The sequence below is a fragment of the Ovis canadensis genome, chromosome 5, assembly GCF_042477335.2.
Source record: "Ovis canadensis isolate MfBH-ARS-UI-01 breed Bighorn chromosome 5, ARS-UI_OviCan_v2, whole genome shotgun sequence".
In the NCBI taxonomy this organism is placed as follows: Eukaryota; Metazoa; Chordata; class Mammalia; order Artiodactyla; family Bovidae; genus Ovis; species Ovis canadensis.
Window position 1 is genome coordinate 24,354,721 of NC_091249.1, and position 12,328 is coordinate 24,367,048.

The 12,328-nt window shown below is 62.6% G+C and overlaps 2 protein-coding genes across 5 annotated transcripts in view; one reads left to right on the plus strand and one right to left on the minus strand.

Moving 5' to 3' along the window:
• Positions 1-58: 58 nt before the first annotated feature.
• The window catches only part of TECR (trans-2,3-enoyl-CoA reductase), a 28,615-nt gene continuing 16,345 nt past the window's right edge, over positions 59-12,328 (minus strand). Inside the window, exons 2-13 of the mRNA XM_069590803.1 lie at positions 3,075-3,125; positions 2,337-2,388; positions 1,989-2,033; positions 1,791-1,894; positions 1,601-1,716; positions 1,414-1,519; positions 1,232-1,304; positions 1,099-1,142; positions 957-1,014; positions 788-876; positions 434-479; positions 59-306 (exon numbers count right to left, since the gene is read on the minus strand). Coding sequence (XP_069446904.1) covers positions 179-306; positions 434-479; positions 788-876; positions 957-1,014; positions 1,099-1,142; positions 1,232-1,304; positions 1,414-1,519; positions 1,601-1,716; positions 1,791-1,894; positions 1,989-2,033; positions 2,337-2,388; positions 3,075-3,125 — 912 coding nt within the window. The 3' untranslated portion in view covers positions 59-178. The remainder of the gene's footprint in view (positions 307-433; positions 480-787; positions 877-956; positions 1,015-1,098; positions 1,143-1,231; positions 1,305-1,413; positions 1,520-1,600; positions 1,717-1,790; positions 1,895-1,988; positions 2,034-2,336; positions 2,389-3,074; positions 3,126-12,328) is intronic.
• DNAJB1 (DnaJ heat shock protein family (Hsp40) member B1) overlaps positions 5,101-12,328 on the plus strand; it is a 36,184-nt gene continuing 28,956 nt past the window's right edge. Inside the window, exon 1 of one of the 4 annotated variants that reach the window (XM_069590786.1) lies at positions 5,101-5,518. The gene's annotated coding sequence lies outside the window, so the exon portion shown is untranslated. Of the gene's footprint in view, positions 5,519-6,481; positions 6,632-12,328 lie in introns of those variants that run through there. The other 3 variants (XM_069590790.1, XM_069590784.1, XM_069590788.1) reach the window with 3 other exon arrangements.

Here is a 12,328-nt window from a genome sequence, read left to right on the forward strand (position 1 = left end):
TGCCTGTGGTGTGCTGGTCCCTGAACAAACCCCCCAAAGAAACACGGCCGAGTCTGAGTCCAGCCAGGCAGGCAGGTTTTATTCCAGACCCTGGAGAGCAGTGGTCCCCACTCTTCCTCCAGGAGTGGGGGGTGGGACGGGAGCCAGACCTGGCTGAGCCCAGGTGTGGGGAGCCTGTTCAGAGCAGGAAGGGGATAATGGGCATGCGCAGGGGCGGGTAGTCCCGGAACTCCTTCAGGTAGCTGCGGTGCTTGCCTTTAGCCCAGATGGTCATCTGGGTGAAGCCCACCAGGGAGAAGAGCGCCACTGTGGGGCGGAGCCGGGGAGTCAGGAAGAGCGGCTGCAAGCGGCAGGGACCAGCGGGCCCCCCGCCCACCGCCCCGCCCCGCCCCGCCCCGCCCCGCCCCAGGGAAGGAAGAGGCCACAGGCTCACCTGGGAGACACTGGGTCATGATGGCAAAGCCGATCCAGGACCCCACCTGTGGGCAGAACAGCCAGGTGAGGGCGGGCAGGGGCGTTCTGTTGAGGCCTCGCCCACCCTCAGGGCCACTTGCTAGGAAGGGGATGGCAACCGACCTCCAGTGCTGGAGCAGCCAGGAGTGAAGTGGGGGCTGCACGGTGAAGCTGCTCAGCCTGACAACCACCCACCCTAGGCCCCCAAAAGGCCAGAATCTCCCTCACCAAACGTTAAAGTTCAAACTGCAAAAGCAGCTACAGAGCCAGGCACCATGCCCCCCACCAAAGCTAGCCCTCCCCAGGGGACCCCAAGCCCAGCACAGACCCTCACCTCATAGGTATAGTTGGGGCAGGACACCAGCAGGAAGAGCCAGGTGAAGGGGTTCTTGGTGGGGTACGGGATCTTCCTGGTCTTAGAGCCTGAGAGGATGAGGCAGGAGCAGTGAGCACCCCGGGCCAGCCTGCTCCAGCAGCCACCCCTGCCTGCACGGGCCACTCACCAGCCGGCCGCAGGTCCCGCAGAGCCATGTGGATGGAGAAGTTGCCGAGCTGGCAGATCTGAGAGAGAGGTCGGGTCAGCTCGGAGCCCACCCCCGTCCCCCCGGACTCCCCCATCCCCGCTCTCCATCCTGGTCTGCTTACCACAAAGATGGCGAGCGCCAGTTTAACTTGCTGAGCTCCGTAGGCTGAAAAGGAAGCCGAGAGGAGAGGCCCGTGAGGGGAGAGCCTGGGTTGGGGGGTGTTCACAGGGGGAGCAGGGTCCCTGGCCACTTACTGGGGGGTGTGTAGAGAGGGTGGTTGATGTAATAGGCCATCCACGCAGCGAAGCCCCAGTAGTAGGTGCAGTTCTGAAAGAGTGGGGTGGGATGGAGGCCCCGTGGAGGGCAGGACCCAGGTGAGGGGCACCAGGGAGGGCGGGGCAGAAGGGCCTGGGCCGATGGGCAGCTGGGGGCCTACCTTGAAGATGTTTCGCAAGGGCATGGTGCCGTGGGAGAAGCGGTGCACGAACAGCGTCTCCAGCAGCCGCTTGATGTAGTGGAATGAGTGGCAGATGCAGGCGAGGCTGGGGGCGGGGAGCCAGCTCAGCGGGGGCGGGTCCGGCGGGCCCCCCACCCCACTCCTCCTCCCAGCCGGCCCCACTCACTGCACCACCGTGTGCCGACTGGACGTGAAGTCGTATTTGTGGCCGTAGATGAAGGGCACCCGGAAGTAGAAGAGCAGGTAGATGAACAGGGGCCCGGCGTACTCTGTCAGGAAGACCTGGGGAGGGGATGGCGAGTCACCCCGGGGGCACGAGGAGGCGAGACTGCAGGGGAGAAGGGCTCGGCACTCACCGTCACCCAGCTGATCTGGGCCCCCAGGTCCCGGAAGTAGAGTGTGGCCGTGGTGCCCACGGGCAGCTTCTGCAGGACATCCTCATCCTTCAGGGACTTGCCCTCTGAGGAGAGTTGGGCCAGGGCTCAGGGGCTGCTGGGCCTAAGCCCACGGCCACCCTGGAGCCCGGGGGCAGCCCAGCAGACGGCTGTACTCACTGGGGTCCAGGCGGAGGGACTGGCGGGCGGGGTACCACTGTGGGTCTGTAGGGAGAGTAGGGTGTCATGGCACACGGCCAAGTGGGCTCCTATGGGCCCCGGTGTGGCTCCCAGACACGCAACGGAAACGCAGCAAGAGGGGGATGTTGTCCTTCCGGAAGCCCTGCAAGGGCGTTCCTGTGGGTGGCCACACGGGGGCGGCGGCCCCAGGCCAGCCCCGAGAGGCTTGGGCCACACCAGGGGCATCTCTGCAGGCCCTGGAGGGAGAGGCAGGCAGGATGGGGTCCCACCTAGAGGCCCCTGCCCAGAGGGGTCACAGGGAGCCGTGTGTCTGGGCCCTGGACTTACGAGTCTTGGTGAAAAGGTTCTTGATCTCAGCAATGGTGGCTTGGGGCTCCACCTGGGGGAAGCACAGGCCGGAGACAAGTCAGTTGTGGCAGAGAGTTTGGAGGGCCAGGGGCCCAGGGTCTCTCCTGGGGAGGTGGGATGGACTGGGGTCCTAGACAACTGCTATGAGAGGGGGAGGGTTGGAGACCAGGCCCCCCAACTCATCCAGCCGACACCACAACCATGGGCCAGAAGGCCATTTTAACCAGGCAGCCAGGACGCCTCTGGACCAGCTGAGGGATGGTGTGAGCATGAAAGCCAAGCCTGCTTTGCCCCTCCTCTCCACCCCACCCACAGCTCCTCCCCGAGTGAAGGCCCTCAGTCTTTTCCAGACCTCCCTGGGATGGGACCACCCCACTCCCCTGGACTGGCCTCAGAAGGGGGCAGGTCTCAGGACCCCACCTCTCTCCCAGGCACCAGAGCCCTGCAGGGTCCACTGAAGCTGCACGGCCTGCTCATACACCATGAGGCCAGCTCCAGACCACACCCAGGGAACAGGACGCTCTGCCCCAAGGGGCCGAGTGGCAGGGGCAGGCGCAGGGACACACCCGTCCTGCACACCCTGAAGGGCAGGGGGTGGCTGTCAGGACACAGCTGGAGGGGCATATCCATCTCCCCAGGGGCCAAGACCCCAGAAAAGGAGGAGTCCCAGGCCCAGCACCCTCGGGCCCACAAAGCTGGCGCCACGGCCGGTCCTACCTTGTCCAGGAAGCACAGCTTCTCCCGGGTCTTGGCGTCCAGAATCTCCACCTCGAAGAAGAGAACGGCTTTTTTAGGTTTCTTGGTCGCTTTGGGGGGCGCAGGCCGGGGGAGGCCATTGAGGCCAAAGCCAGGGCCGAGCCCCTGGCTGCTGTCCCGGGCCGCCAGGCTCACGCTCAGGTCCATGCCTCCCCGCTCTGCCCGCAGCGGCCAGAGTCCCCAGCTGCCGGCCGTCAGCCCCCACCACAGACCTCCCCACGCGAGGCGCTCTGGGTCGGGCCGGCGCGATCAAATTCTGCCGCGGTGCTGGAAGGAAGCCCGTGCCTGCCCTGGCACTGCCAGCTTCTGTGCAGATGTAACCTGAGTGGCCCAGCAGCCACGACCCAGCTAAATATAAAACTGCCCCACCGGAGTCCCCCAGGAGCCACACCACAGACCTCCCGGGGTGGGGGGCACCTGGGAGCAGCACCCCCAGGCCTGGGGGGTTCCGACTGTAAGGCTTTCCAGTGGACGTGGACCCCCAACAGCACGGCAGGGAGATGCCCAGGATGGGCACGGAGGCGGGTCCCAGCCCAGTGCAGAGCAAGGGCTAGTCCACCAGGAGGAGGGGGAGAGGTCAGCAGGCAGCCCAGGGCCCAGCGCAGCCCTCAGAGCTCCCTGGGCTTGGAGAAATCCCAGCTATTCTGAGAATCCGTGAGATAGATCATTCATTTCCCCTTCTGAGCTGCAAGGGACACTCTGGATTAGTTTCCTCGTGCGTTCGTGTTCCCAGGGAAGGTGACAGATTCCGGGGTTCCCAGCGCGGAGAGCCTCGTTCTAAGCGTGGAAAGGGTCTGGAAATGGAGAAGCTTCCACCAAGCACCCTCAACCAATCCTGAGACCTTGGCCCCCACCTCCATGGCCCCCTCTCCGCCTGCTTCTCATCAGGCCCACCCAGGCCTTGTTCAAGGCCACCACCAGGGCAGTCCTTCCACCACACCAGCCCAGCACAACATCTTTGTCCAGGCTCTGAGCCCCCAGAGCCCAGAGCAGACATCCCAGGCACCCCCTAGTCTCTGAGCCCCAGTCAGGGGAGCACGGGGGCAATGCTGGGAGGGGCAGGGCTCCGAGGGGGGTCTGACCCACCCACCCTAAGCAGGCAGACAGAAGGCATGCCAGCCAGCAGTGAAAGGTGCTAACTTGGGGGAGCTGGAGTGAGGCCTAGCAGCCCCAGCCTGTCATGAAAGGTCTGAGGCCCCTGGGGCAGGGCTTGATTCGGATCTTATCAGACACCCAGGCAGGGCTGGGTCTGACCCCAAGTAGGCCCTTCCCACCTGGCAGGCCCTCATCGGAGGCAGCATGGAGAAAAGGAGAACGTGGAACCCAGGGCAGGGCCCTGAACAAGGCTCTCTGAGGGCACACCCACCCAGCCAGGGACGCCCCCCCCCGCCCCCGCCCCAGGGAAAGGGTTCCTCTCTGACACCCCCTACTGCCAGCAGGAGAGGCAGGGGCTCAGCAGGCGGCACACAGGACTGATCCCAGGCTTCTCTCTCAGTCCCACCCTGGGGGCAGGTAGGAAGGTGTGTACCGTGAGGGGCTGGCACGGTGCCTAACAAACCAGACGTACCCCAAAACGTCAGGATGTGAGGAGACCCCGAGGGCCTGCAAAGAGGGAGAGGGGATGGGCCTGGGTTCAGATCCTGGCTCCCCACGCCAGCCAGGGGTGGCTGTAGGCCTGTGTGTCCATCCATGCTCCACCTGTCCCTCATCACGGACCGAGGGCAGGAGAGTCCAGAGCCCAAGAACTGCTGGCCAGCGTTCCTGTTACCATGCTAGAGCAGGAGCCTGCCATCACCCGGGGCAGGTTACTGAACGCCTCGGAGTCACACAGATGACACAGTCAGAAGGGCCAGGAGGAGGGGGCTGGTTGTGCCCCCCAAGCAACTAGCCCCACCCAGGGGACTCCCGGGAGAGGGGAGGGGCACAGGCGGAATGTGCCGGAAAGGGCAATGACAGCAGGTCCCTGAGCGGGCGGAGGGCCTGCGGCCCCGTGGCTGCAGGCATATTAATAGTTGCTGGGTCCCCGGCGGCAACACCCACATGTCTTCGGGACCCGTGTGGTCTGCAGGAGGGCTGCACCGCGTCTACTGGGAGAGGAGGCCTCCGAGTTCCTGCTGAACCACTCAACAGCTTAAAATACAACCAGCCCCTCTCCCGGCCGGCCAGCTGCTGGGGGAGGGCTGAAATCCTACCCTCTCCCCCAAGCCGGGCACCAGACCAGGACCGGGGAGGAGACAGTGGGCCCTAGGAGCCCCGACTGGCTGCTGGGAAAGGAAGCGGGGCGGCAGGAGGGGGCGGCGGGGACAGAGGCCACCCCTCCCAGCGGCCGCCGCTGCAGCTGCCGCCACCACTGCCACTGCCGCGGCCGCACCCAGGCTGCAAGGAGCAGCGGCGCCCTCGCGGAGGTAAGCCCGCCCGGGGCGGGGCCGGGGAGGGGGGGTGCAGCATGCAAGGCCCCTGGCCTGCTGGGGAGGGGGCGGCCCCAGCTCAGGGCCACTGTGGCTGGTTGCGTCCTCCTTTCTCATGTCCTGTCCCCAAACCTCCACCCCAGAGAGGTCTGCAAGGCTCTGGGAGGGCGGGCAGGGGCGGGGGGGTGGGGGGGGGCGGGTGGGGGGGGACCTATTTTGCAACTGTCTGTGCCTCTGCAATTACTTCAAGAAAGGTGAATTGTTAAAGTTTAAAAGCCAGGTAGGAGAACACACACACACACACACACACGGAGAACACACACACACGGAGAACACACACACGGAGCACACACACACGGAGAACACACACACGGAGAACACACACACGGAGCACACACACATACATGGAGCACGCACACACACAGAGCACACACACGCACACACACACGCACACACACACATGCGCGCGCGCCAGGTGAGAAAAGCCAGACACAAAGGGGTCGCCTGTTCCTGTGAAATGTCCAGAACAGGTAAACGGAAGCAGACACACAACAGCATGGTGGGAGGGGAGGGGAATGTCAGCTAACGGGGACCTGTCTCCTTCTGGGGTGACAAGAAAGCTGTGGAGCGAGACAGAGGCTGCCCAACGCTGTGAATGCACTGAATGCTGCCGAATCACTTATTTTTTAATGGTTAACTGCATGTTATGCGAAATTCACCTCAATAAAGTAGGATTTTTTGGGGGGTGGGCGTATAAACCAGTTTTAATTACCCGGAAAAAGAAAAGGTAAGAGGCAAGGAGCAGCAAAGTCTCCCCACGACCCCACCCCACCCAGATTGAGGGCCTAAATGCGGGGAACCCCACCATGCACTCCCAATCTTCAGCTCCTGAGTTACCCCCCGCTGCACCCCTCCCCACCCTCTGCTCTGTGCCAAGCACGCGCTCACCCCCATGCCTGTCACATACACACCCCTGTGCCCGGGCCTGAAGCCAGCCTGGGTGGGGGCCCAGGACTGGGGTGAGGTGGCCCAGGCGGCTGCTGAGCAGAGATCCTGAGCACAGAAGAGAAGGCAGCCGGCTCAGGACGCCCTCGCCAAGGGAGAAGGCAGGTGAGGGGCAGGGAGGCGTGGGTGGCGGAAGTTCCTGAAAGGGGGGCATCTCCTCCTGTCCCCATGGAGGGAAGGGGCCGTGGGGACATGGAGCAGGGTGAGAGCTTGAAGGATGAATGAAACAAAGCCCATCAGGCTGACCTGAAGTCTGGGCACTGGTGAGGCAGGGGGTGTGGTCCCAAAGCCTCCGGCACTATGGCCAGGCAGAGGACAAGGGCACAGCAGGAGTCTGGCCTGGGGCACAGGGGACAAGCTCAGCGATGGCGTCACCCAGCCTGGGAGGAATTCTCACTCAGAGGCCCCAGGCTCTGGGTTCCAGCCAACAGCAACTAGTGGGAGCACAAGGTCAGGGCTGGTGAGAGGGGACTGTCGCACAAGAGGCAGGGTGCTGCCCACCCTGTAGGAGGGGTGGGGGCGGGGGGGAGGCTGCAGACTTGCCCTACCCCAGGGGAGTACCCAGAGACACTGCCAGGCAGTGGGGCCCGCCATTTTCCCCGCCTTCGTGGAAATGGGCAGATGCCGCTGATCAAGGCTGCCATTGTAGAAAGAGGGGCACCCACTCCCTGAACACCTGTTTCAAGCTAGCTCGAGGGCAAGGCTCCCGGGGTGACCCCACGTGGCAGATGAGGAAACCGGGCTTGAGAGCAGGACAGGCTCGGGACCTTTGCACATGCAGCTCTCAGTACCAGCGCAGCTCTCCCCCAGACCCCATGGGGCTCTCCCTCGCAACCTCAGCAAGGTCCCTCCTGACCATCAACTTAAAATAGCAACACAGACATTTACCATCTGCCTCCTACTGGATGGTCAGCTCCAGGGGGCGGGGACTGTCCTGTCCTCAGCCCTTCCCGGGCACCTAGAACACAGCCTGGGAAGAGCTGTGCTCTGGAAACACCTGTGGGAGGCCCCCTGCCCAAGGCCACGGAGCTGGGGCTTAAAGCACCTTCCCCACCAGCCCCTGAGCCAAGGCCTTTCCCTCACCCCTCCATCACCACACTTGGGAGAAGGGGGGCCTGCCCACCACACCAGACCCCAGAGCAGGAGCTGCTGCAGGGAGCTTTCCCCAGCCTCATTCCAAGGAAGCCTCTGTGAGGCCTGCAGGACACCACCCAGCTCCTGCGGGGCCTAGCATTCTGGCGGCCAGACCCTCCTCCCAGGCTCTGGGGCACCACTGACTGAAGGAAAGGGTCAGCAATGAGCCTGCTCTGGCTCCAAGGGAACCCTCTATTTTCCTTCACCAGCACCCCCAACACAGGAGCTCCCCGCTGATAGGTTCCACACACCCTGCCTGCAGGCAGCACCACAGGCCCAGCAGCCCCTCACAAGGAGGCGCTGAGGTCAAAAAGACTCACCTATTTTCGGGCTGTGTGGCGCTGGGAAAGTTACCCAACCTCTCTGAGCCTCCATCTTCTCAGCTACCAAGTGGGCGCCCTCACCTGCTATCTCACAGGGTTACTCTAAGGCTTACAGGTAATCACCACCACGATTCTAGTCTGTATGTGCTTGGGGGGGCGGGGGGCGGGCAGGAACAGAGAACAGTGGTGAACTCTATACCGAGAGATGAGGGGAAACCAGAGAACGGGGGATCAGGAGTGGGGAGGACAGCCATTTTAGACAGAGTGGGCAGGGAAGGCCTCCCTGAGAAAGCACATAAACATGTCCAGTCTAGAATAACTCTCACAGAAAAGTAAATGTTATCAGGCCGATACTACCAAAATACAAGCAGCAGATACAAGGGGTGCCAGGCCTCTTTCCTCCAAAACCTGACGATGACCCTGAAGGGGCCCGACCACACCAAGGTCAGAGGGGTGGTGCGAGGAGCTGGTGACATTGAGCCCGAACCCTAACAATAGCAAGACACGTGCGGATGGCGGAGGCGGGGCGGCCGCAAGCGCGGCTGCTCTAGCTCAGCACCAGCGCTCCAGAGTCAGCAGCTGCGGACGCCGCCGCGCTCCCCACTGCCCCCTTGCGGCCGCGGCCCGAAGGGCGCGCACAGCAGCCGGCACTCCAGGTGAATGACCCGGGGACCTCCGTCCCCGGCAGGATGAGATCAGAATGTGCACTAACTGTTCTCCCACTCACCAGCCAGGCGGCCTCGGGGAGCCACTACCTCACGCTCATTCCTTCGTTCGCGTACCCTTTCCTGCCTCCCCACTTCCCACGGGCAGTGCCGTGACCAAAACCGAGTCCCTGCCTTCACAGGAGCTGCATGCGTTCTGGCGAGGGCAGGGGACAGGGAGAGATGATCAATAGTGCCATGTTTTAAACCAAGAGTTGTGGAGAAAAACAGAGAACGGGGGTGGCGTGGGGGAGTCAGGAGCGGGGAGAATGGCCACTTCAGAGTTGTCAGGAGGCCAGCCAGTGGAAGTGGGAACACACATGGCCACATAGTCAAGCGTTCCAGGCAGAGGGAACAGCAAGTGCAAAGGCCCTGAGACTGCACCCGCATGTCTAACTCATTGCTGACCGAGGGGTTTTTGCAGAAACTAACGCCTGTGGCTGGTGACCAGTTATGTAAGTGATACTCATCTGTCTCTGATCAATAACCGGCAACAAAAGCCGTATTAATAGGTCCCTGACCAGTCTAATGCAAGCAGCAGAGCCGGTGTGGCAGAAGCAGAGTGGGGAGGGGAGAGCAGGAAGGCACGAATGGGGAGTGAGGGGCCTGATCACAGCAGGGGGAGCGAAGGCACGGGCACTGCGGGCCACAGGAGGGACTCTGACTATTAGCAACGCAGGTGGGAGCCACGGAGAGGTCTTGAGCAGGGGAGGGGTGTGACCTGATTCACTTGTTCAGAGGCACCCCCTGCAAAGTGAGAGACCAGGGCAGAGGCACCGATGGGGGCAGGAGCAGGGAGGTGACATGGAGGGAGTAAGTGGTGGACAAGCCACAAAGACGGAGTGACCACATGTGCTGAGGGTCTGGATGTGGGGGTGAGAAGGGAGGGACTCTGAGGTTCTAACCTGGGCCTCAGAAGGGAGAAGCACCAAGCAGGAGGGTGGCAGGAAGGGGAGGCACCACCTAAGCCCAGGCTGGACGAAGTCTGCAACTGCTGCTTTACCCCGTGGGAGCTGCCACCCAGGGCAGGGCACACAGCCCAGGCGCCAGTGCGCAGGAGGGCTCTCAAGCCAGAAGCCGGGCCCCACTCTAGCTTCTGTTTCCCCATTTTCATTAACACAGCTGGGCCCAGTGTCCCTCTGGCCCCTCCCGGATGTAAACAAGACCCGGGGACCCCAAGGCAGTCTACACCCAGGCCCAGGCCTGAGAGTCAGCATGGACTCCAGGTCACCCTCATCACCTCCCGGTTCCCGTGTGTCCCACAAGGGAACGCTCCCGACAGGAGTAAGAACTGAGCTGCTATCCAGACACCTCTCCTCACCCGCCTTTATAGTCCCCAGGGCGGCCGAGGGAGCAGGCACCATTAACTCCATCTCACAGATGGGGAAGCCGAGTTCCAAGGGGTGCTCCCAGCTCATGCAGCAGTAAACTGACCCCAGACTGCCCACCACACAGACTTCTGGAGCTGTGCCCCCAGCAGGCACATGCCCTGGGGAGACCCCCAGGCAGCAATGGCACAGGCCCCTTGTCTAGAGCAGGCTCTCGGGGACCCCACAGGGGCTGCCTGCTGGAGAAGGGCCCTTCGACCAGGCCGCCTTGTACTGGGCAGCCTGGCACATCCCAGCCGGTGCCAGTGCTGCAGGCAGGACTGTCGGGGGGGTGGGGGGAGGCTCCTGAGGCTGGGGCACAAGAGGCCTGCGGTGGGAGCAAGCCCTGCTCAGTGCAGCCTCGACTCCAGGTAAACGGGCAGAGGGCTCTGTGGGCAGAGCCACTAACCTGGGCTCTCCCAGCTCCACAGGCCCCACACAGGGCACAAGGGCGAGACCACACTCAAAGGATGGATGGAGGCCTGGCCCTGAGCAGCGTGAGCCAGACCAGCTTATCCCATTCACTAATGCAGAGTCTTGAACACGTTCACCTAGACTCGGCGGCTCAGCACTTTCGGCTCCCTCTCCCTTCCACTTTCCAGAAATATCGAAGTCACACTACTCCTGCCAGGGCAGCTGAGAAGACCTTGGGCTCAGCTGCCAATGCACCTGCTGGGCCAGAAATACCTCCTTCCCCAGTGGCTTCGGCTCCTGACCCCATTTCTCTGAGGTGCCTGGGGGCACTGCACAGCCTCCCTGAAGTGCTGCAGTGGGTAGGTGGGGAATGTCACCCAGGGTAGGAAGGGCAGAGAGACTGACCCCCACTCCCAGGGCCTCAAGCGGCCAGCTCCTGCCTCCCGCCCCTGCTGGCCAGACGATAAACGGCAGGGTCTGAATGCCAATGTCCCTGGGCTCTGGGATCCAAGGCCAGAAGCTGGCGGAGGCCCCCATAGCCCAGTAGTAGCCAGCCTTGCAGGGCATCCTCCGGGCGCCCAGGTGCCCTGGCTGGTTGCTATGACCACAGAAGGCCCAAGATGAAGGAGCTGGAGCAACACAGTGAGACTCGGTCTGGGGCCCGAGAGGGCCACCACACTCTTTGACCAGCAGCCCACTGGTGCCCACAGCTCAGACCCCTTCCGGGGGCAGTTACAGGCCTCCGGGGCCTCCAGAGGGCGCTGTCCTGGACAGAGCTGCACTGTGAGGGCCCATTTCATTGGCAGTGCCGCCTCTGGTATGGTCTATCAGATGTTTGCTTACCTTGTGCTGAGATCTTTACCTGCACAATCACCTGGGCCTGTACACTAAAGACTGTAACCCCAGCGAAGCAGCCCAGAAAACCAGGGCTGGGAAAAGGGGGTGCTCTTGCCTGAGGCACAGAACTAGGTCAGAGCCAGCCAACTTGGGCCCAAAGAATCCCACTGCCCACCCTCACACACACAAAAGAAACCACTTGCATTCTGGGGAACAGGACTAAATGCTAAAGAAAGAAAGGGAGAGCAAAGCCTAGACCTGATTATCTGGAAAGCACCTTGCTCCTTGCTGACATTAAGTTCCAGAGGTCTGGATTCTGCAGAACAAGTCACCTCCCCAGGAAGTGTCCTTGGGAGGCCGATCTGTTCGACTCCGGGCCCCTGCTTAGCCAGGCGATGCCAAGGGCAAAGGGCCTGTCACCCCAACACCACCCAGAGGGGCACAGGCAGGGTCAGCAGCTGTTTTGCAGTTTTCTGCCACAGGCTAAAGCCACCAATGAGCTTGGAAAACCAGTGCCGTGGGGGTGGGGAAGCTGCAGAGACCACAGGCAGACCAGCCTCCGTTCCTGCCTGCGCCCTGACACGGGAATGCTCGCAAGAGGGCCTGACAGAGCGCATCCCCGTGGCAGGTGTGGCAAAGGGCCCCGCTCAGTGACCCTGAATCCTGCCCACCTACGAAGCCCACCTCAAGAGCCCTGACCTGAACAATGCAGATGAGAAAATAGGGACCACTGATGGAGAGTCAGGCATCCACAGCTTCCAAAGTTCCCAGCGACAGATGGAGGTGGCCAACTTACCCTGGGCTGCCTCAAACAGGCTCTTGCCCTTTGGACGATGCCCCAAACCCTTATCACAACAGACAGACGGCCTGACTGACTGACATGCCCTCGAAACTCTCAGCCAACCCCTCCAGTCGCTTCCTACCCAGTCCCTGCCCCCTCCCTCAGCCATCAAGCAGGGTGCCAGCACCCAGCCTCCACCAGCTCGAGCTGGCCTTGTCACCCCACTTTACAGACAGGGCAGC